The sequence below is a fragment of the Pinus tabuliformis genome, chromosome 1_2 (assembly GCF_031772625.1).
Source record: "Pinus tabuliformis cultivar Carrire ecotype Pingquan chromosome 1_2, CPIR1, whole genome shotgun sequence".
Classification (NCBI taxonomy): Eukaryota; Viridiplantae; Streptophyta; class Pinopsida; order Pinales; family Pinaceae; genus Pinus; species Pinus tabuliformis.
In genome coordinates, this window is record NC_142298.1 from 593,972,060 (window position 1) to 593,996,924 (window position 24,865).

Here is a 24,865-nt window from a genome sequence, read left to right on the forward strand (position 1 = left end):
TTAGAATACAATCTGGGTGCCAAATCCGACTCATCCAACAGAGAAAACTATCGGCAATAGTACCTCTCTACTCAGAAGCAAAGATTCCGGCTAAAACCCCAGATAAACACTCCGGCAACTCCACAGCTCCAATTTGCCCCACGAAACCCCAGCATCAGCCTCTAGGGACTACGTCAGCCTCTCTCTGGCCCAGCGTTAGCCCAGTGTCTCTCTGGCTTGGCCTACGTCAGCTTCTAGAGGAACTGCGTCAGTGCTCTGGCCCTCTACGTCACCCACGCTGGCCCTCTGAGGCACTGCGCAGCTCCTGGCTGGCTCTACGTGAACCCTTGGCTGCTTCTGTGTCCCTCTCTTCGGCTACTGCGTTGATCCTCCTGGTGCTATCTCTGCCTCTTTGCTTTTGTATTCACTGCCCCTCAGCTACAACTCTTATCATTCTTTCAACTTTCTCAGCAAACCCAGGCCCAGAAAGTCGAAATCTTGATCTCTTGGTGTGTTCTCCAAGTGACCCTCAAACCTCTTATACTTTTCTCGTTGACAAATCAACGATCGAGATTAACTCCCTAATCAATGGCTAAGATTAACCCTGGCTTGATCCATGACTTTTGGACCCTTCTAACACAATTTTATATTAATTCACATTAATATTTTATTTTCCCTAAGTTTAGGGACTCCATTAAAAATATTAAATACTTTAACATCTCTCAAACTGTTTAGAATCTACCCAAACCATTTCTGGGTATTGGAGATCTCATGTGCTTTAGCCTCTCCACTAATTTTCGTGGCTAAAGCACATACGATGCTACCCCAAATCAACACTCCCTCTTAGTGAGGATTGTGCTCTAGTAATACTCCTCACTGAGCATCACCCTGATCATCTGGCATCGGTCCATGTGCTGATGCTAGGCCTACTGCCCGACATCCTCTGCACTGCTGCATCATGTACTGCTACCCATGGCCCTGCCATTGCCACTACTGCATTTATACGGCAGCTTCCTCTACATCCGTGCTGCTGCCCATGGCCATGCCACTACCACCGCTGCATCTAGAATGCAACCCCTTTCATCGTGCAGCATCATGCTACTGCACTACAACTCAGTTACTGAAAAGTAACTGATCCATCCAACTACTGACATCCTTGTCAGGCTAGAGACACTCCCGATGCTGAAGCTCCCTCTGCCACTATCAAGTGCTCTCTCTACTGACCTCTACGTTGCTGCAACAACTCTCTGCATCTCGCACCGCTGCAAACCTCTTTGTGCTATCCTGCACTGTTGCAACACTCTCCATGCCTCTCGCACTGTTGCAGCCTGCTAGCGTCGCGCTGTCCCAGGAATCATGCACTGTAGCTCCCTCCGTCGCTCCATCCGCATCAGTCTCTACCGACATCCACCAGTACTGCCACTCCTCTTCGGGACTCCCGTAGCAAGGTCTAATCCAAGACGCTGGGTACCTCGAAGATCCTGCCCCTCATCGCTTGTAGTCCGTCTAACTACAGCTCGATGTCTCCCCACTTCTGCTCAAGTGGTGTGTGTGCACTCATGGCACAATCATCGTTTGTCTCCACTTCCTTCTCTACCCTTGCTGGCGCAACCTTGGTCTCGGAGGCCTCTCCCTTGCTCTTCTTCCTAGGACACTGGGTCGCATAATGACCCAGATCCCCATAGTGGAAGCATTTGACCTTTGAGAGGTCATTCTTCTTTCATTTCTCCTGCTTTCCCTCAGATGCTAAGGCAGCATCCACCTCCTCCTCCTTCTTGATTCTGATCCCCTTACCGCTACTTCCCGCCTTGCTCAACCTTTTGATCTCTTCTTGGCGAAGAGCAACCCACATTTCCTCCCAATCTGTGTAATAGACATTCACACACAGTAACTAAAAATCTGAAATACAGAAGCCTGAAACATTAAATTGGTACTTACCTTAACTGCTGTTGATCCTGCTACTGCTGGTGAATCTGCTGTTGGTGATGCCGTGGCTAAATGATCCAATCTCCGGGATGACCACGTGATGACAGAACCTCAGACCAATTAAAGCTCAAAGTGATTCTATGATAGGGTAGTAGCCCTAATTTTATTGGGAGGGGTGGAGGTGTTACCCACCGTTTATCCTCCGAACCCTGGAGTCATGGGAGGACTGTGCGAGTCACGCTCCCCTAGACGTGTGATGATGACTGCCAGATGCCTACTGGGAATCAGGTCGGTATAGCCGACGCTGTCACCTTCGTGTTATGAATGGTTAGGTCAGTAAAGTTGACGCCATGGCATACTCTAGTAGAGGACGGATAGGATGGGAGCAGAAGAGATTAGGGAGGATAGGATGAGTTTGAATAGCTTGGGGACCTGGATAGAAAAGGTCATGTCCATTAAAACCTTGAACCTAAAGCTCTAACTTCGGAACGAAGTTTTCAGAAGGGGGGATGTATGTAACGACCCATCTAAATTGATCCATTAATAAAATTTTAAACTTTATAATATATATATATATTAAATTTTATAAAATATATAATTAGACTTTATAATATAAATTTATAAAATATATCATTGAACTTTATAACATATATAATATAAGTTTATAAAATATATCATTGAACTTTATAACATATATAATATAAATTTATAAAATTATATTGTTGAACTGTATAACATATATAATGAAATGTTATAAAAACATAAATGAACTTTATAACGTAAATCTAAACTGTGTTAAAGTATATATATATACCACAGTTCATTACAGGGGCGCATCCAACCTACTAAAAATTTATAGCAGAGCACACCTTGCCGGGAAATATCTGAGAGTTAATTGCATGCGGAGGCGTGTCAAGAGGGAGAAGAGCGGTGGCCGTAAGCAGGAGGGTGGCCACCGCCAAGCCTGCCATTATAAATCTCTAATCTGAACCGATCAGGGGGGGAGAAGAAACGGAGATGGAGGGCAAGAGCTGAAATTAGGAGTTCAGACCAGAGGACTAAGAATTACCAGTGGAAGAGCATTAGCCGGCCTGAGGTTCTGGGCACGGGGGCAGTAAGCTTCTGCGAGTAGCTTACTGGGTTGAGCAGCGATCTGCTCAGTCTAGCTGGGAGGAATTGGTTTCCCGGAGATTGGATCAAAATAGCCACGGCATCACCAGCAGCAGATTCACCAGCAGTAGCAGGATCAACAGCAGTTAAGGTAAGTACCAATTTAATGTTTCAGGCTTCTGTATTTCAGATTTTTAGTTACTGTGCGTGAATGTCTATTACAGACTGCCCTCCATCTCCGATAATAACCAGCTAAACCCATAAACCTTCGTATCTCATGTGCATTTTTCGGTATTGGCCATTCCATGATCGCTTTTACCTTCTCAGGATCTACTGAAATCCCTTCACCTGATATGATGTGACCCAAATAGTGAATCTTTTCCTGAAAAAAAGAACACTTGGATAGTTTTCCATATAACTGACGTTCTCTAAGGCAGGACAATACTAGCCACAAATGCTCTTCATGTTCTTCATTCTTGGAATAGATGAGAATATCATCTAAAAAGACTTGTACAAATTTATCAAGATACTGACGGAAAACACTGTTCATAAGATTCATGAATACGGTTGGCGCATTTGTTAACCCAAATGGTACCACAGTAAATTCATAGTGCCCAAAACGTGTCCGGAATGCAGTCTTAGAGATATCATTTTCAGAAATCCTTAGCTGATGATACCCGGATCGAAGATCAATTTTTGAAAAGACAGCAGCGCCTTTCATTTGATCGAAAAGATCATCGATTCGCGGCATAGGGTATTGATTCTTTACTGTAGCTCGATTCAAGTCTCGATAGTCTATGCATAATCTTAAGGATCCATCTTTCTTCTTCACAAAAATTACAGGAGCGCCCCAAGGTGAGGTACTGGGCCGGATAAGCCCTATATCGAGTAGTTCCTTCAACTGGATTTGCAATTCCTGAAGTTCTGGAGCTGTCATTCTATAAGGCGTTTTAGAGATCGGTTGGGTACCTGGCTTTAATTCAATAGTGAGATCCAATTCTCTTACCGGGGGTAATCCAGGTAGTTCCTTTGGAAATACATCCGGGAACTCGGCTAACACCGGATATTGTTCTAAGGATGGCCCCTTTTCCTGGCTTACTTCGTGAATTGCATAAGCCTGACAACCCTTTCTTAAACAACGCTTCACCTGCATTGCCGAAATGTAGCGTAAAGAAACTTCCCTCTTGATTCCTTGAATTTGGATTACTTCCCCCTCATTTGGGTTAACAAATGCGCCAGCCGTATTCATGAATCTTATGAACAGTGTTTTCCGTCAGTATCTTGATAAATTTGTACAAGTCTTTTTAGATGATATTCTCATCTATTCCAAGAATGAAGAAGAACATGAAGAGCATTTGCGGCTAGGATTGTCCTGCCTTAGATAACGTCAGTTATATGGAAAACTATCCAAGTGTTCTTTTTTTCAAGAAAATATTCACTATTTGGGTCACATCATATCAGGTGAAGGGATTTCAGTAGATCCTAAGAAGGTAAAAGCGATCATGGAATGGCCAATACCGAAAAATGCACATGAGATACGAAGGTTTATGGGTTTAGCTGGTTATTATCGGAGATGGAGGGCAGTCTGTAATAGACATTCACGCACAGTAACTAAAAATCTGAAATACAGAAGCCTGAAACATTAAATTGGTACTTACCTTAACTGATGTTGATCCTGCTACTGCTGGTGAATCTGCTGCTAGTGATGCCGTGGCTATTTTGATCCAATCTCCCGGAAACCAATTCCTCCCAGCCAGACTGAGCAGATCACTGCTCAACCCAGTAAGCTACTCGCAGAAGCTTACTGCCCCCGTGCCCAGAACCTCAGGCCGGCTAATGCTCTTCCACTGGTAATTCTTAGTCCTCTGGTCTGAACTCCTAATTTCAGCTCCTGCCCTCCATCTCCGTTTCTTCTCCCCCCCTGATCGGTTCAGATTAGTGATTTATAATGGCAGGCTTGGCGGTGGCCACCCTCCTGCTTACGGCCACCGCTCTTCTCCCTCTTGACACGCCTCCGCATGCAATTAACTCTCAGATATTTCCCGGCAAGGTGTGCTCTGTTATAAATTTTTAGCAGGTTGGACGCGCCCCTTTAATGAACTGTGGTATATATATATTCTTTAGCACAGTTTAGATTTACGTTATAAAGTTCATTTATGTTTTTATAACATTTCTTTATATATGTTATAAAGTTCAATGATATATTTTATAAATTTACATTATATATGTTATAAAGTTCAATGATATATTTTATAAATTTACATTATATATGTTATAAAGTTCAATGATATATTTTATAAATTTATATTATAAAGTCTAATTATATATTTTATAAAATTTAATATATATATATATATATATATATATATTATAAAGTTTAAAATTTTATTAATGGATCAATTTAGATGGGTCGTTACAATCTGGAATGGTCGCCCTGCCCAATATGCTCTGGACAAACACCTCCCAGTCTTCTGAGACTGAGTTCAGAGTTGTTCTCACCTTCAACTCTTGATCCGATGTGGCCCCTATGGAAGTCAGCTGATCTCGGATCTCCTTCAATCGATCAAGGAAGGGGACGATCTGTTCTCCCTTCTGCATCTGGTATGATCGCAACTAATTTTCTAGTAACATCCTTCTCTACACAAAAGTATGCTGGTACAATTTCTTTAGGGCCTCCCACATCTCATTTGTCGTGTCTTTTTCCGCAATATGTGGTACTACATGGTCCTTGACCCCGTCAAGAATGATGCTCTTGACCCTCACCATTACCTCCTCGTACTTGTCGTTATTAGTTGGGTCAACTGGGATAGCTATCATCCTCAAGGAGAAGTGCTTGACACGATTCCTATCTAGAACGAATAAGATTTTGGCCTTCCAAACAGTTTGAGGCTTCGTCCAGTCTGTCCTGGTCTCTTACCTCGTTCACTGCCATCTCGCTGCTCCTCTACTTCCCTCCTGGAAGTTCTTGGTGTGACTCCCTCTTAGCCTCAATTTCCCTCCTGGAAACCCTTCTGCCAATGTCGAAATGCCCCCACTCCGATCGCTAGTGCAGCTATACCACTGATCCAAATTTCTCGGCTAGAAATCTTCGATAGCAACTCCCTCCTCCTTGGCCTTGCCCTGTTAGGTACTATTCTGACTACAGTACCCCACCAACTCCACTCTGCAACTTATCCACAGCCTCCTAAACCCCAGCAAACTGAAGGTTAGAACTCCTAGGCTCTCCGCAATCCCAGCACCAACAAATCAGCCTCCTCAGCCAACTGCGTCAGCCCTCTACGTGGCTCTGCATGAGTCTATCTTTACCTCCTTTAGCCTCTATGTTGCCATTTCTTGGCTCGAACTTGATGACGCAGGCACTGCATCACCCCTTGCTGCTTCTCTATTAGGAACAGCTTCTGTCACTTGGGACAACTGTTGTCTACTGTTGCTGCTCTGCTACGCTGATGTCCTCATTTCTCCTGTGATCTGCAACCACTCTGATACTATGTTGGAATTTCTAAGTCTAACCCGTTAGAAACCCTTCATGTACTTTCTGATTTATTCCTACTTACTTGTTCTGTTAACTAACAAGTTATTTACCATGTAAATACTGGAAATAAATACAAGTGCATGCTCAACACATTACAGATCATCCACTGAAGGAAACAAAAACAAGCACACAAGTGACACCGTTGTTTTTGGACTAATGTCCTAGGAAAAACCCAATGCGGGAAAATCAGTGCAACTATCTGAGGGTTTGATTTATTAAGCAGTTTCAGAATACAATCTGAGTGTCAAATCCAACTCACCCAACAGAGAAAAATCTCGGCAGTAGTACCTCTCTACTCGGAAGCAGATATTCTGGCTGAAACCCCGAATAAACACTCCGGTTGCTCCACAGCTCCAATCTGCCCCACGAAACCCCAGCGTCAGCCTCTAAGGACTACGTCAGCCTCTCTCTGTCCCAACATTAGCCCAACGTCACTCTGGCTTGGCCTATGTCAGCTTTTGGAGGTACTGCGTCAGTCCTCTAGCCCTCTACATCACCCACGCTGGCCCTCTGAGGCACTGCACAACTCCTGGTTGCCTCTGCGTGAGCCCTGATTGACTCTGCGTGAACCCTTGTCTACTTCTGCGTCCCTCTCTCCGGCTACTGCGCTGATCCTCCCGGTGCTATCTCTGCCTCTCTGCTTCTGTATTCACTGCCCCTCAGCTGCAACTCTGATCACTCTCAACTTTCTCAGCAAACCCAGCCCCAGAAAGTCGAAATCTTGATCTCTTGGTGTGTTCTCCAAGTGACCCTCAAGTCTCCTCTTATACTTTTCTCGTTGACAAATCAACGGCCGAGATTAAGTCCTTAATCAACGGCTAAGATTAACGTTGGCTTGATCCATGACTTTTGGACCCTTCTAACACAGTTTTATATTAATTCACATTAATATTTTATTTTCCCTAAGTTTAGGGACTCCATTAAAAATATTAATTATTTTAATATCTCCCAAACTATTTAGAATCTGCCCAAACCATTTCTAGGAATTGGAGATCTCATGTGCTTTAGCCTCTCCACCAATTTTCGTGTTTAGAATCAACATAGAATTGGAAGAACTGAAGAAAAGAAATGTTATTTTGACCACCAAAGGGATACGAGGATCAGTTCCTTATTGTTTGGAATTAATGGAGTCAAGATACACATAGATCATGAAATTTCATGAGCTAAGGAGCCCTAATTTATCTTTGCTAGCCTCTCTAAGGGCAGCGACTTTATCAATAAAGATTTATACTTCAAATTTGCGAAGGAGATACAATTTCGAGGTCTTTAACCAAAGAGGTGCCTCTAGGAACATTTTCCCAATCCTTCAAAGGTCAATGTGATATTTATGATTGGGATTACTAAAAAGGGGGGATGAATCAGTAATTCAAATTCTTTAATTTTGCTCAACTTAATCTTCTTATGCAGTTAATGATTTATGTTGGCGCTCAATTATTATTGAATTCCTTTTGTAGATTTCAAGGAAAGAAGTTTGCAGATTTATTTATCAAGGATTCAAAACATTCACACAACACGCAAGAATAAACACATGAAGACCCCAGATATAAGTGGAAACCCCGAAGAGAGAAAACTGCAAATTTTACGCTGAAAGTGATGTGAAGGCAAGCTACTACTCCTTATTACATCAAATTTTTTAAGGCTCCAACCTACAAGAGGCTCCTACCTCGAAGGAAGCTCCAACTCCCACAATTTTCTACAGGCTACAACCCACAAGAGGCTCCTACCTCAACAGACTACAACCTATTACTTTTCAAGCTATAACGTAGAAGGGGACAGAGATCTCTCAATCACAACATCATGTTACAAATGTTGGTTACCTCATTTATAGTTTTGCTGTCAAGTCTACTGCTACACTGCTTCTCCTTTTCATTTTGCATCTCTTTCCTTGCTACTCATCCACTTTCTTATGCAGATTGTTTTTCTTCAAAAAGTTCCATTTCCATTCCACATTGTATGTTTTATAAGCAAGCCATATGGGTTGTTTGTATTCTTTGCAGGAATATGAAATGAAGCATTGTCTCTTGGACTTCCAAAACTGCTCATACACTTGTCCCTTCATTTTCAGTTCTGAAAGAAATTTTGTAATATAAAATAGAGCTGAAATAAAACAGCTCAACTAGTAATGATTACAAGAGACAAATCATATTGTATCATACATTTTTCTATTAATAAAAGCATATATTTTTCCAGCTTGTGTTTCAATATTTTGTGTTCCATTTGACAATGTTCAACCTTCACATTGATTATCATATCCTTTGCACTTCACATCACTTTCAGCCTTCTTCAGTTCAAGCCATCTAGCATTCAACATAAATCAGCCTTTGAGCAACATTCTCGCTCATCATATGCATACAACAACATAAGCCAACATTCTGATTCAACATCCCAAACTCAACATTTTGATTCACATAGTTGTTCCTTTGCCATCAATGACAACAATACCAACACAACGAATGCATTTAATCACTTATTCTAGGTTCTAGAAAAATTCTGCATTACATTTAACCCATACAAGAATAAAGATAACAACATACATGCAATAAACCAGTAAGATAACAACATACATGCAATAAACCAGTAAGATAACAAGAATAAAATCAAAATTTCGACTTACATGAGAGAGAGAGTATATCCATTTATCAACTTTACATTAGAGGTTCTCCAAAAAACAATAGTGAAATCCTAACATCATAGTGCATCAAGAAAAGCTCCAAAAATTCATCTCAGCGAAAAGTGCGAAAATTTGATAAGAGATATTAATCCAATCCAAGTGATGATGATCAAAATGAATCATCTCACTTCTATTTATACAATCACTAATGAGTTCGCTTTGCCTAATTTGGCCTAATTGAACCCCAAATAATAAAATAATGTGCGATAATAACATCCCTTGGTGACAAACCCACCAAGATAGCTCAATAACATAACAATAAGCCTCTCAAGAGGATTGAATGATCAATAAAGTGAGTTGTTGGGCCTTTGAGGAGGCCTAATGAAGTCTTGAGTGTGCCATGATGCAAGAATAGACCTTGTTGCACCCATTTTTTACAATCCCAAGGAAGCAGTTGTAACAATTTTTTTCAAAAGATCTGGATCATCAACCAGCAATTCTTTGAATCATTGTAAACCCATTCTGAAAATTTGTAATGTAAATGATGCTAGTAAAACCGTGTATGTATGTAACAACCTAGGTACGCCTATTATATGGGCAATGAATTTCATCCTAGGAGGTTTTTCGTCTCACTGATTATCTGTGTTTCTAAACACGGATGATCGGCATAGTTTTTCTCTCCAACTTCGCCCCAAAGCTAAGGTGGAATTTATTGTCGAAGTCTTAGGTGAGTCCTACTGTTTTAGTCGAAACTTTTGTAAAAGTGATTTGGGAATAATTTAAGTTATTTGGCTCAAGTATTTTATTACAGATCACTTGGTTTACTAGATCATATTGTCACAGAATTGGGTATGTATTTTGAGGGTCGATAACGAACGGGTACCCCCCTTTACAGGTTGAATTTGTAAAATCTTATGTAAAAAATATTTTAGTGCATGGTCTATCATACTTAGACACCATGTCTAAAATATTTGAGGGTTGAAAAATAATTAATTACCTCATCTGTCAATTAATTAATTTTTTTTGTAAAATTAAAATTAAATCCTAAACCAAAAAATTAATTAATTTGAGTCAAAAAATTAAAATGTTAAAGAAATTAAATTCTCCAAGTGGAAAAATTCGTGGGTCTAAAAGAAATTAATTTTTGGAGTTCCCCCACTAAGGGAATATTGGATGTTTTAAGAAAAATTGGACCCCTAAACCTTGGTGGTTAAGTCAAAATCAATTTTTTGAGGAAATTAGCCCAAAATAATTATTTTAAGCTAATAAAAAATGGTTTTAATGAGAAAATCAAAAATTCCTCAAATATAAATATTTTCAACGGCAAAGATTAAAATATCATCAAAGATTTATCGACAGTCAAGATTATTTTAACAGGGATCAAACCAACTAACCATTGTTTTCCACTTGGAGGAATTTCTCTATAAATAGAAGGCATTTTGTTTCTATTTTTATCTAGATCTTGGGCTCTACTCTGATGTAACTTTGTAAAAGCTGGTGTAAAGTCGTTCCTGCTGGGAACGTTTTGATAATCATAATAAAAGACTTTGGGGTGGAATTCATGGGGTCTTTGTCTATGAATTCTATTACTGCAACATCTGATTTACTTTTCCTACTTATTCTTCAATAAGTTATTTATGAAATTCCTTCAATAAACATTAAAATAAATTATGCTGCAGATATCACACCGTAATACAAAAACAAACACATGTACAAGAATCAACACATTGACACAAATATTTTGGACAATAGTCCTCGGAAAAACCCAATGTGGGAAAACCGGTGCAGCAAGGGAGGATTTTATTATTCAACAATTCTTCAGTACAACAGGGTGCCAAACTGGCTTACCCACAGAGAGAAAAATTCTCCAACACTTCTCCTAGTCCCAACGTCAGCTTGGCTGACCTCTGCATGGCTCCCAAACACTCTGCGTCAGCCCTAGGCCTCTCTGCGTCACCCACGCAGGCCCTCTAGTGACTGCGCAGTCTCCTGTTGCCTCTGCGTCTACCTGAAATGCCCTGCGTCTGCCTCTCCTGCCTCAGCGCTAGTCTCCAGTGGTTGATCCCTTCTCTCTGTTCCGTACTTGCTGCCTCTTGACTACTCACCAGACCACTAGTTCGAATTTCTCAGCTAACCCCGCTCCAAAAATTGAACTGACTGGTCTCCCTCAGTGTGTCCTCCAAGTGACCCTCAAGCCTCCTCTTATACTTTTCTTGTTGACAAATCAACGGCCGAGATTAAGTCCCTAATCAACAACTAAGATTAACTCTGGCTTGATCCATGACTTTTGGACCCTTCTAACCCAACTTTATATTAATTCACATTAATATTTTATTTTCCCTAAGTTTAGACTTAGGGACTTCATTAAAAATATTAGTTATTTTAATATCTCCCAAACTATTTAGAATCTGCCCAAACCATTTCTGGGTATTGGAGATCTCAAGTGCTTTAGTCTCTCCACCAATTTTCATGGCTAGATCACATCCAATGCTACCCCAAATCAACACTCCCTCTTAGCGAGGACTATGCTCTAGTAATACTCCTCACTGAGTATCACCCTAATCATCCGGCATTGGTCCCTGTGCTGATGCTAAGCCTCCCTGCCCAACATCCTATACATTGTTGCATCCTGTACTGTTGCCCATGGCTCTGCTACTACCACTATTGCATCTATGCGACAACTCCCTCTGCATCCGTGCTGCTACTGGTCATTTCTCCCAACACTGCATCCACACTATAAATCCCTCTGCATCCATGTTGTTATCACTCCCATTTATGCTACTGAAACGGGTTCTTTACCATCCCCATCTTTTCCCTGAAGTAGTCAAACTTTGTCCCTCCAAGGGCCTTAGTGGGGATGCCCACCACCTGTTCTCCTGTTGGAGTGACACAGTCCCTGACAAAGTGACATCGAATATCAATATGCTTTGACCTATCATGAAACACTGGATTTTCAGAGAGCTTGATGCAACTCTGATTATCGCACATGATCTTGGTCGCCTCCATATTCCTTTTGAATAGGTTCACAAGCAGTTTTCTAAGCCATATGGCCTCACACGAAGCTGTGCTTGCCGCCATATATTCTGCCTCAGATGAGCTCAGAGCCATGGACTTTTGTTTCCTACTGCACCAGGAGGTCATTCCTGATCCAATGTTGAAACAGTACCCAGAGGTATTTTTCCAATCCACTGAACTTTCTCCCCAATTTGCATCAATAAATCCACTCAATTTGATATCCTTACTCCTGGTGTACAAGAGTCCATAATCCACTGTTCCTTGTAAATACCTGAGAACATGTTTGACTACTGCCCTCGCCCTCTTTGGTTCCACCATGAACTGACTAAGGGTGTTGACAGCTAGCAAATGTCTGGCTTGGTATTGACCAAATTCAAGGACCCTATGAGTTACCTGTATAAGGTGGGATCAACATCCTTGCCTTCTGATGCATCAATCTTCTTCTAGTTGGTGATCATTGGAGTAGCCATGGGTCTACAGTCCTCCATCCTGAATCTCTTCAGGATTTTTGTAGCATATCTCCCTTGCCCAAGGAAGATCTCTCCCTTTTGCTGCCAAACTTCCAACCCTGGGAAATAATGCATTCGTCCCAAATCTTTCATATCGAATTCTGTGGCTAGATTCTTCTTGCAGTCCCCGATGAGCCTGGATGATCTTGTCAAAAAGAGATCATCTACATACAATACTAAGATTAGCGGCTCATTCTCTACAACCAGATAGTAGATATTTGGATCTGCGTCACTCTTGACAAATCCCATCTTCTGCAAGTAGCCATCGATTCAACCATACCATGCTCTAGGTGCCTGTTTCAGCCCATACAAGGCCTTTTCCAACCTGCATAATGAGACTTCTTCTCATGTGTCTCAAAGCCCTCTGATTGTTCAGTCTATATCTCTTCTTCTATTACCCCGTTCAGAAAATCCGTTTTGACATCCATCTGATGAATCTCCCATCCCATCTGAGCTGCAAGAGATATCACGGTCCTAATAGACGTATACCTGGCTACCGGGGCGAAGGTCTCCTCGTAGTCAATTCCTTCCTTTTGAGCATACCCCTTAGCCACAAACCTGGCCTTGTATTTCTCAACACTGTCGTCTACAACGTATTTGATCTTGTAGATCCATCTCAAACCTACCACTGATCTGTCTTGAGGCCTTGGCACTACCTCCTAGACATCGTTCACCATTATGGAGTTGTACTCCTCTACCATCACGTCTAGCCAAACCTGATGTTGAGTTGCCTCCTTGAAACTGGCAAGCTCCCCATCCTGAGCTACTAATGCTTGATATCTATCTGGTTGTTTTCGCTCCCTCTTATTGTTTCTTGGCACACCGATGAAGTCCTCTGCATCTCGCAGAATTTGACGAAGTTCCCTGCTAGTTCTTCCTCTGCCAGTAGGTGCTTCTGTTAGCTCCTCCTCCTCATCCTGAGAATCTTCCTGACCTGAGGAAGAATTTTTTACTTCCGTTGGTTGAAGAGGCTTAACCAGCAGCTCCTCTTTTGACTGCTCCTCGGAAGGCATCTCACGAGATTTTCTGAAAGCCCTGTCCTCCATGAACTTTACATCTTGTCGAACTACTACCTTCCTGCTCCCTGGAAGGTAGATTCTGTATGCCTTAGCGTTCTCGCTATATCCCACCAGATATCCCTTTTCCGCAGTTTGATCCAGCTTCTTCCTCTTTTCCTCTGGTATGCAGCAATATGTTAAACTCCCAAATATCCTGAAATGACTGACTTCAGGTGTCTTCCCTATGAAAACTTTCTCTGGAGTAATCTTGCCCAATGCCTGATGAGGAGTCCTGTTCTAAACATAGACTGTTGTGTTGCATGCTTCCGCCCACAGGAATTTCGACATATCCTGATCATACATCATGGCCCTAGCTGCTTCTACAATAGTCCTGTTCTTTCTTTCTGCTACCCCATTATGCTCCGGATTGTAAGGAGTTGTCCACTCTCTTCTAATGCCCTCCTTAGCGCAAAAATCAGTGAAGTCCTTATCGACATACTCTCCACCATTATCTGAGCACAAAACTTCTATTTTCTTCGCAGTCAGATTCTCCACCAGAGCCTTGAACTCTTTGAATCGACAGAAAACCTCGTCCTTGGTTTTCAGAAAATAAATCCAAGTTTTTCTTGAGTGGCCATCAATGAAGGTAAGGAAATAATCGGCACCACTGAGAGCTTTGACGGACATAGGTCCACAGATATCTTAGTGTATCAATCCTAGTACACTCTTGGCCCTGTGTTTGCTCCTAGGAAATGTTGCTTTGGCATACTTTCCTAGAGCGCATCCACTACATGCATCATCTCATTCCGTACTCAGATCCGGAACTCCTGTTACAGTGCTCCTGAGAATTCTTAGAGCTCCATGGTGCAAATGACCCATTCTTCTGTGCCATAGTTCATTCAAGTCCTTGTCTCCATGAATGTCTATTAGTGCCATTGGTGATTCTAGTTGTAATCTATACAACCTGTTACTTTTGATCTCGATCTACACTTTCCTTTTCCAACTCGGGTGTTTGACGTATACCTTCTCCTTGATGAAGTAGACATCATAGCCCTTGCCTTGAAGTTGCGACATGGAAAGTAAGTTCATCCCCAATCTTGGTACATGCAGCACATTTGTAGCACGGAACCGTTCTCCCGATTCTATTTGAAAAACTATGGTACCCTTCCCTACTGGAGTACACTTTGCCTTGTTCCCCATGGTGATCTGAAAGTTCATCTTCTCTTCTCGATATTCTGAGAAACATTCCCTGATTCCCGTCATATGCCACGAGGCTCCACTGTCTATATACCACACTTCTGATGATGCAGAACTAGTCATACAAGCCACTTCTTCTTCCAGCCTGGAAGCCAACATAGAGAAATCAAAGTCTCTTTCTCTTGTGCAATCTTTTGAAAATCTGTGCGAGTCCCCTGACATGGATGCCTCTGCATCGTGGTCTCAACCCATAATTGATTTTCCCTTCCTGTCTCTAATTACTCCCTCTGATACCATGTGAAAATTCTATCGTTGCAACATCTGATTTACTTTTTCTACTTATTCTTCAATAAGTTATTTATGAAATTCCTTCAATAAACATTAAAATAAATTCTACTGCAGATATCACACCGTAATACAGAAACAAACACATGAACAAGAATCAACACATTAACACAAATATTTTGGACAATAGTCCTTGGAAAAACCCAATGTGGGAAAACTGGTGCAGCAAGGGAGGATTTTATTATTCAGCAATTCTTCAATACAACAGGGTGCCAAACTGGCTTACCCACAGAGAGAAAAATTCTCCAGCACTTCTCCTAGTCCCAACGTCAACTTGGCTGACCTCTGCGTGGCTCTCAGACACTCTGCGTCAGCCCCTGCTTGACTATGTCAGCCCTGGGCCTCTCTGTGTCACCCACGCAGGCCCTCTAGTGACTACGCAATCTCCTACTGCCTCTGCGTCTGCCTGAAATGCCCTGCATCTGCCTCTCCTGCCTCAGCGCTGGTCTCTAGTGGCTGATCCCTTCTCTTTGTTCCGTACTTGCTCCCTCCTGATTTCTCACCAGACCACTAGTTCGAATTTCTCAGCTAACCCCGCTCCATAAATTGAACTGACTAGTCTCCCTCAGTGTGTCCTCCAAATGTCTCTCAAGCCTCCTCTTATTCTTTTCTCGTTGACAAATCAATGGCTGAGATTAAGTCCCTAATCAACGGCTAAGATTAACTCTAGCTTGATCGATGACTTTTGGACCCTTCTAACACAGTTTTATATTAATTCACATTAATATTTTATTTTCCCTAAGTTTAGACTTAGGGACTTCATTAAAAATATTAATTATTTTAATATCTCCCAAACTGTTAAGAATCTGCCCAAACCATTTCTAGGTATTGGAGATCTCAAGTGCTTTAGCCTCTCCACCAATTTTCGTGGCTAGAGCACATCTGATGCTACCCCAAATCAACATTATCTCACTGATTTGTGGTATGTGCTAGGTGTTGTCGCTTAGATTGTACAAGCACTGCGACAACGACTCAGGTCGGGGGTTGTCGCTCTAATCCCCGACCTCTCCGTTTTAGCTATCTCCAAATAACAGGCTATGGGGGGTAGTCCCTATGGAAATGTGAAGGCGAAGGACAAGTTGGTATCCAACAAGTCCGGGAGACACAGTTTAGTGGCCTAGCTACTTGATTAAATTTAGCAAGATCTTAGGGATTAGATTAAATTCAAATATGAGACCAGAGCCTTCTGGAGTCAAAAACCCTTGCTTATTAATAAAATTAAGACCAAATGAGAACGTCTTGATGAAACACGTTGACGCTTGAAGTGTACTTCATGAACTTAGCTGCATGATCAGCTGCTGCAGATGGATAACCATCAAATTGTGGTAAACCTTTCAAATAATTACAATTGAATTTATTAGGATATCCAGGGACCCATGCAATGTCCAAAGTCGGGTATGATTTTTCCTAATCCCATGGGGCCATTGCTTTGAGTCTTGCATATCAACCATGAGAGGAGTCGCCAAGGTGAATTTAAAATGCCTTAAGAGATGCTTGCTTCACCCTACAAACATTGAAATTGGAGTTCAATGAAGAACAAGGGCTTCGTTCTTCCAATCGAGTCGCCATATAAGGATTTATCTTGTCGTTAGAAAAAATACCACTCGAAATGGGGAGAAGCTAAGATGCTTCAATCTAGGAGAAGGTAGACTAACTTCCTCCCCAGCAACGGCACCAAAAATGTTGCCGCAAAATCTAGCAAGCCTTGGAGATGGAAACCCTACAAGCATAAACTAGACCAAGAGACAACAATGGGGTAGTGGCCCACTGTCACCATAGCCAAAACCCCCTACTCTTTACGGACTTTCACCGATGGGAGGAGTCCCAGTAGGAAAGAGATCACTTATGTCAGGTATTCTAAGGTTAATATGTAAGGTGACCTCTAGGAGCTCTTCAAGAAAGCCCTTAAGTTGAAGCAAGGCAAAACTAGGGTTTCCCTCTTAGGCAAACAACTAGGGAAAGAAAGTTTATGGATGAAATTGAAGTGGATGCCCACCAAAAGGATAGATTTTGTGGAAAATACTATCCCCTTGATGTTTAGGCTCTCCAACCACCAAAACTCTACTTGCCTAGGGATTCACACCAAGCCCTAGTTTCCTAGCTTGGCCTTGAAAGGGTCGAATTAGGAGAGAGAAATATGGATAAAAATAGAGTATGATCACCAACTAATTGGACTAGTCCCTTGTCCCTTAGGAGAACTGACTCTAGGACTAAATACATTAGCCAAAAATGATTCTAAGGAGGCCAAAATTTGATGCCCTAGCAATGAATTTTCAAGCATTTACCTATGCAATGGAAAAATGGATTTTCATGGGAGAGCTTCTAGGAGTTCACTACTAAGACAATTCATTACATGTTATGTATGAGTAATTCATACAATATTCATCTAGATAGCAATTCAATTAATCTTCAACAAATTAGGGCACCATTTAGCATAACCTAGAATCATTAATTCCATACATTAGACATTAAAAATAAATATTCAACAATTAAGTGCACTTACAAGATAACATGCAAGATTTCCATCCATTGTACCAAAGAATATCCAAGATTAGTTCCAAATATCAAAATGCATCCAAGATATCCAATTCATCCACAAGAACAAGTTTTAACTCCTCTAATGAGGCAAAAAATCCAAGAGGTGTGATGATGATAAGAAACAATGACATGTTTCTCTACTTATGTGAGACATACAAATGCCTAATTAGCCTACAAGCCCCTAAAAATCATAAAGTAATGTGTGCCAACATGTAAGGTCACAAGCCGACCTTATAGCTTTTGACAATAAAATTAAATCTCCACATGTCCAAGCCGAAATGTTGGCATCATGCTAGCATATGCTTCTTTAGGGCTGACATTGAGGGCTTCAAGTGCCATGATGAGTGTAGAGGCCCTCTGAAATCATGTTGTAGGGGTTGATCCCCTAGATCTCTTCTATGGACCCTAGTTTTGGGCTTGGGGCACAAAAATGGGTCTCATGTTTCGGTGGTCAATATGCATGTCTCTGCTCCAACGTTGAGGGCTCTATAGATGGTGTTAGCCCTACAATGTCTCACTGTATGAGACAAACCTCATCTAGGCCCTAGATCAACTACATGACCCTGTAGTACTACTAAGCCAGTTGGGGGCATGTTGGTCTAGCTGCATCATCCCATAAATGACATAGGGTAAAATGCAGGAAATCTGTGGGTGTTGAAGGTGCCCACGGATACAGATGATGCTCTACAACTGCCCGGTGTCTCATGGCTCTTAACGCATCACCTGTGGATGTCAATATGTCCCTCTGGAGGACCTAGACCCCAGTTAAGTTGCCCAGACCTATAGGTGGAACCACATGTCAATTACATGCAATATCCAGTGTTGCAACTTTCACCATTAGGTACATTAATCATTATTGCATCTAAGTGAACCAAGCTTGAAAGAAATGATAAAATTAACACTTCATATAAGGTTTCTCCTCCAAAATTGGGGCCTTAGTCACGTAATGGTGTTACCTCCCTAAGTAGAAGTAGTTAACAGATGATCCTATTAGGTGTTCTCAACCTTCAAGGGGAAGTGACATGTCCTTGGTCCACCCCTCAATCAATAGGTTCCATGTGAATAATGATGGAATGGAGGAGAAAAGGCTTCATGGCCAAGTTCCATGGTCATAGGGATTGGCTTTGATGGAGTACCTCATCTTGGGTGTATAGATGTGAGGAGGGAGCAATCGTGGATGCATGAATTACCTAGGCCTTTGTTTTTCCACCCCTATAAATGCCTTTTACTTTTTCTTGATTCTTCTTTGTATTATTACTCGCAGCTCAAGGAATGAGAGCTTGCTTTGTATGATGTATAGCAATTATTACTCCCTTTAGGATGGGACAGTTCATCACCCATCAAGGGTTGGGACATGCAAGGGTTCCTTGTCTTCTATGAGATAGGACAATATTGGCCCAGGAACCAGGTGATGGCCATATGAGTGAGGTAGAGCTCATACTCGGCTTTTGCCCACGTGCTAATTTGTAAGTCTCGGCCATTTTTTGCATTTTTATTTTCCTTTGTTTATCTTGTGGCCATAATATGTTCTTTTTGTTTCTTCTAGTTGCATCAACCTCCCAGGGTACATTTCCAAGCCCTACCCAGGTATGAGGATGTGTGGGTGCCAAGTCCCAGAGAACCAATGGTCAGTTGAACCCAAAGAATGGAGGTGGAATAATGGATTTTAATGTAAGATGGAAAGTGGTAAGTATGGAATAAGGAAATATGCGGTTACGTTATCTCAATCATGGCTTCCCAAGTAGTGCCCCTCCTATACCCATTGGGCCATTAGGAGAGGTCCCACTGGACTAGAATTTAAAATTAACTCCCCATTTAAGGAAAAGGAACAAGATCACGACCAAGACCCTTCTTTCTTCCAAGTTACCCCATAATCCATGCCAAAATGCCCAAATACAAACAAGCATAAGCACCCAATTGCAAAATTAATAAAGTACCTTCTAATCAGAAGCCCACCTTCCAACATGTGCTCTTGGCTAATGGGCGAGGAAACATTTAACTAATATAGGTGGCGGAGATATGGATGGCACATCACATTAGCTACTCAATGGCTATCAGGGGTTGTTGGTTGTTGGTTGTCGGTTGGAAGAGATCAATTGGAGAAAAAAATTTCCTAGTGGTCACCCACTTTTGGTGGGTAACAAGGAAGCATTCACTGGTGTGTGAAGCCAAAGGTGATGCACTTACATATTTTTGGTTGTCTAGTGTACATACATATACCAGAAGAGAAGAGGACCAAGATGGAGTCCTCTAGCATAAAGGGTGTGTTTGTGGGATACAACGAAGCTTTGAAGGCTTATAAGAATTGTGTTCCGACACAACAAATGACTCTAGTGAGTCGGGATAAGAATTTCAAGGAGGGCCTTGCATTCAGGAAGTCACATGAGACCCTACTAGTGATAGAGTACGAGTAGTAGGAAGCCTCGAAGGTTGAGTCTAGATCAGCAGCTTCTACTTCAAGAAGTCAACCTTCAGATGAGGAGGAGGAGAGATCAACTCCTAGTTCTGTTAAGAGACCTCTATGGTTCATGCAAACACTAAGAGATGTTCAAGAGCATGTAGAGGATCCTAGGAGTGGAGTCAAGGAGAGCAAGCCTCCGAAGAAGTTTTTGAACTATATGTCACTAATAAGTAGCATCATTGAAGAAGCAGCAGACCAATAGGTTTGGAGGAATTCCATGGTGGAGGATGATGTGTGGAACATTGTGCCAAGACTGAAGGGAAAGCCAGTTTCAAGTGGCTCTTCAAGAAGTTCCTTCCTTGCTAAGAGGGAGTGTTGATGTTTGTAACATCAAATAGAAACTTTCACACAAGTTTACTGTCAGACGTGTGGAAGTCATCCATTAGGGGAATTTTGAGGTCAAAAATGAGCCTCAAAAATGAAAAATGCACTAACAAAATCAACTTTAAAAGAACCAATAGGATTTAAGATGACGATATTATCCCCAAGGATAAATATTTTTGGAGAGAAAAAAAGAACAGTGTTTTTTAATCATATTTTTTATTTGTCTCCATATGGGTTTACTCAAAATTTCAAGTGTTTACCCACTACATACTTTTGAGTAGAACCATACTGAAAAATAAAAAATAAAATTGAAAATATATTTTAAAAAATAGGTGAGAAACATGTTTTTTCATGTATTTTGTTTTTTCCTCGGTGTGGGTCGACTCAAAAGTATGTAAAATGAGTACTCATTGAATGCAGAATCTAATTTCGCATCCAATGAATGGCCACACTTGAAATTTAAGTAAACCTATTAGTAGATAACTCAAAAATACAATTATAAAATTAGTTTTATGATTTTCCTTAAAAAACTCATAGCTCTTATTTTATTATTTTTACTATTATTTTATTATTTTTCTTAAGAGACCCAATTACACCTCAAAATTCCCCTAATGCAAAAAGGTCTTTTCTATTTTGTGATTCACTTTAATTAAAGTTAATTATTAAATTGAAGAGTATTTTATTAATGAGTTGATTAATGTCTACTAAAAGATAAAGTATTTACATTAGTGATTTAGATATAATCTCCACAGTCAATGGAATTAATCTCAACTGTGAATCTCATTGAGAGATTGGAGATATGGAGACTTGGTCATCAACTCAATGTTATAAAAGAAAGACAAAGTGAAGGGAAAGACACAGAGTGTGATTCACAGAGAGTGTCAGAAAAACCCAAGTGAGAGAGTGATAGAGGATTTTCACAAGGAGGAAATAGTATGGGTAGCAAAAGAAGATTAACCCTGCTGTCAGAAATTGAAGGGGCCATACATAGCAGGTGCAGAAGCAACTTTAGGAGGCCATACAACCCCGCAAAAGAGAAGGACAGATGTACAAATTTCTAGGACCGATTTCAACAGCAGGAGGGTTTTTGCAGCAGGTTTTGGCAGTGTCGTACAGGTTATACGGGGCACCAAAACAGCCAGGTTTTGCTATGATTTCTTCTTGTTTTCTCAATGGGCTATTTTCCTAGTTTGGGAGTCCTTGTAAGTTTGGAGTAATTTTATTGAAAAGCTGATATTTGAAGGGAAGAAATTTCTACGTATTTTGGGGATTGGTTTCTTGTAGCTTCTGCTGATTTTTTATTCTAGCTAAATTTCCGACAAGTGTATTCTATTATATAAGCTTAATAAATTTTTCAATAAATAAATCATAAGGTATTTATTTACTTGGATTGTTGGAATAAAGATTTTAAGAAAAACAAGTGTTGTGTTATAAATCCATATTCCCAAGGAATATGAAATCACCAATTTGAAAGCAAAATGAGATTAAACTAGCTCTCAAAAATTTAAGGGGGCGGTCATAGTAGGTGCAAAGGCAACTTTAGGAGGTTGTATAATCCAGCAAAAGTGAAGGACCGCTGTAAAAAATTCTGGGACAGATTTCAACAGCAGCGGAAGGGTTTTTACAGCAAGTTTTGGCAAGGTCATACGAGCTCGCTGCATGGTGCACCAGAACAACCAAGATTTGCTGTAACTTTTTCTTGTTTTCTCAGTGGGCTATTTTCCCATTTCCATTGCAAATTTATGTTTAATCAATCACAAAAGGGCTATAAATAATGCAATACCCATTACAACTGCAAATTTACTAGTCCACAATTGCAATTATTTTGAAAGAAAGAAACAAGTTTCGGGCAACAATTTTCTACGAAAAAGAAGGAATTTGGTCACAGTCTTGTCAAAGTAAATACAGTTTGGCAGAGTTCTGAATCGTGATTTTATTGCACCTCATGTGAGTTCCAGAAGACAATTTTCCTGTGTATAACGTCTACAAAGTAAATTCCCAACAGTCATGTCAAACACTTCTGGTTCATATTCTTTCAAACATATATATATTCCATAAATGTATTTAGAAACTTTTTGAACTGCAACACATTACTCATAAATATGATACTGGTCCTAGCCCAATGGGTTAGCTCAGCCAGTTGTTGCCAATGCTGCTGGGCTTTTAGTTAGTTCCGTGCCAGTAGGTGCCCAGTTCAAATCCATTTGTGTACTCAGACAGGTTTACTAGAGATGCCATAAAAATAAATATGATACTAGACAACCCATCTAAACCTGGGTTTGATATCCAACCAACTTGAGACATCAGCCATTTGTATGAACTCAGATATGCATAATCACTTCATAACCTTGAGATGCATATTGAACCCGGGTTTAAATGGGTCTGCTCTAGTGTCCATATTGAAGGCAACCAATGAACCATCTAGATTCAAGGAGTCAATATACTGGCATGCGAATAGTGATGAATCATGCCCCTCCTCGCCCCAACAACAGCAAGGCTGTGCGCCAAGTTTTCCACGTTATGTTTGATGTTTCATCAGACTTACAGGAAACTTCATGAATCACAGGAAGGGGAAAAAAAGTGCGTGATAGAACATGTTGGTGCTTGAAAATTAGCTACTAAGCAATAAAGCCTTATTGGATGCATTTTGAGGCATGCAATAATAAATGAGCAAAAGCCTTTTACCTTGTATACAACTGCAGCTATATTTCTAGTGAGAGCGCCCTCGTACAAGAATTTTCCAACGGGAGTATCCTTGCCTGCAACCATGATCTTGGCTGTGGTGCCCCCACTTATAATGTTGAGGGGATACCATCTGGGAACCTGCCCAAATTCAAAATTTCAAACATGAATCTCCATATCTTCCCAAACCAAACAACCCACACACTTGTTTGGCAGTGGAAGTGATGAATTGGGACTCAGGACTCACATTCTTTGTTCTGATGAAGACCACGAACCTCGGATTGTCATCTTCGGCCTTGGGCAAAGAGGGTGGAGGCCGCTGCTTGTACAGTTTCTCTTGCATGCTCTTCTTTCCCTTTGCCTCCACAGTCACCAAGCCTCCTCTCCTTATGTTTTTCCTTGACCACAAGGCATTCGTTCTTCTGCTGGGCATTAGCGGTAAACCAGTGAGGAATTTGGTATAACTTGCTGAAGTTTGAACTTTAGAGAACCCACCTAAGGCGGTCAGAGCAATTCCAGACTCCATTTCTATGAATTGTAGAGACAGCTTGATTCAAATTTTTGTAATATCAGTGCTGTATTTTGTACCGAGAATCGGGGTGTTCGGGAACAAAATGTCCACGTATGTACTTTGTCTGGATAATGCAGCGGTTGTATAATATGGGCCAGTCATCTCGGTTTACAGTCACAAATTTAGAAAGAATGAATTATAGTGTGAGAGATATGTATTATTCTGAATTAAAATATTACTACTATAATTTTCTTAAAAGGAAAAATTTTATCAGGGCAAGTTAACGAAAATGTGTATTTGTTTTATTTCTTATCAATAAAAGTGGGTTATTGTTTTTTGTTTTATATAAATATGTATTATTGTTTTTTATATTTTATATAAATATGTAGTTGGTAATTAACAGAACAAAAATATTATTGGATTGCATTTTTTAATGGGCAAGTATGTGAAAAATGTGTATATTCTTTATTTCCAGTTAATAAAAGTAGATTGTTGTTTTTATTTTTTTAATGTATTAAAATTGCAGATTTAATATTATATGCACTTTAAAATCTACTATGAATTAATTCACATCCAAAAGAACAAAAAAACCAGTAATGAGATTTTTTACATGGTGGATACCTATAATGTGTGATTTATTATTTAGTTTTTATTACTCAACACCTATTAGAGAAGATGTAGTCAATTTCAAATAAATAATCAATTTATTAATTTTTAATTAATTTTTTTCCATAAAACAATTTATTTTCTAATGATTTATCTCAATTAATTATTTTAAATAAGGTGATTTATTTATTGTTCACACAGTTTGGAATAGACAATATTGTGGTGTATTATTACGGTGATGTGAAGGTTGTCTGTTCAAAACTTCATTGTCAAAAATCGAGCAACCTAGATATCCTTGGGTTGCAGTGTCTCAAGCCAAAAGTTAAGTGTGCAGTTATTTCAAGACTCACACAAACTTAGCATTAGAGTAAATTTTATTCTTACATTAATTTTTAATGGAAGAAAAATTCTCATGGGGCCTAGGAAAGAAATTCAACAACCAAGCAGAGATGTATGGACTCTCCAAGCAGAGATGTATGGACTCTCGCAAGTTCTATGCATTGTTGAAGACAAAGATGTGG

General features: G+C 40.5%; 1 protein-coding gene across 1 annotated transcript in view; it reads right to left on the reverse strand.

Annotated features, from left to right (window-relative positions):
• The window catches only part of LOC149207045 (protein HHL1, chloroplastic-like), a 122,939-nt gene extending 99,078 nt beyond the window's left edge, over window positions 1–23,861 (reverse strand). Inside the window, exons 1-2 of the mRNA XM_089395656.1 lie at window positions 23,475–23,861; window positions 23,231–23,368 (exon numbers count right to left, since the gene is read on the reverse strand). Of these exons, the coding sequence (XP_089251782.1) occupies window positions 23,231–23,368; window positions 23,475–23,753 (417 nt within the window). The 5' untranslated portion in view covers window positions 23,754–23,861. The remainder of the gene's footprint in view (window positions 1–23,230; window positions 23,369–23,474) is intronic.
• Window positions 23,862–24,865: the final 1,004 nt, after the last annotated feature.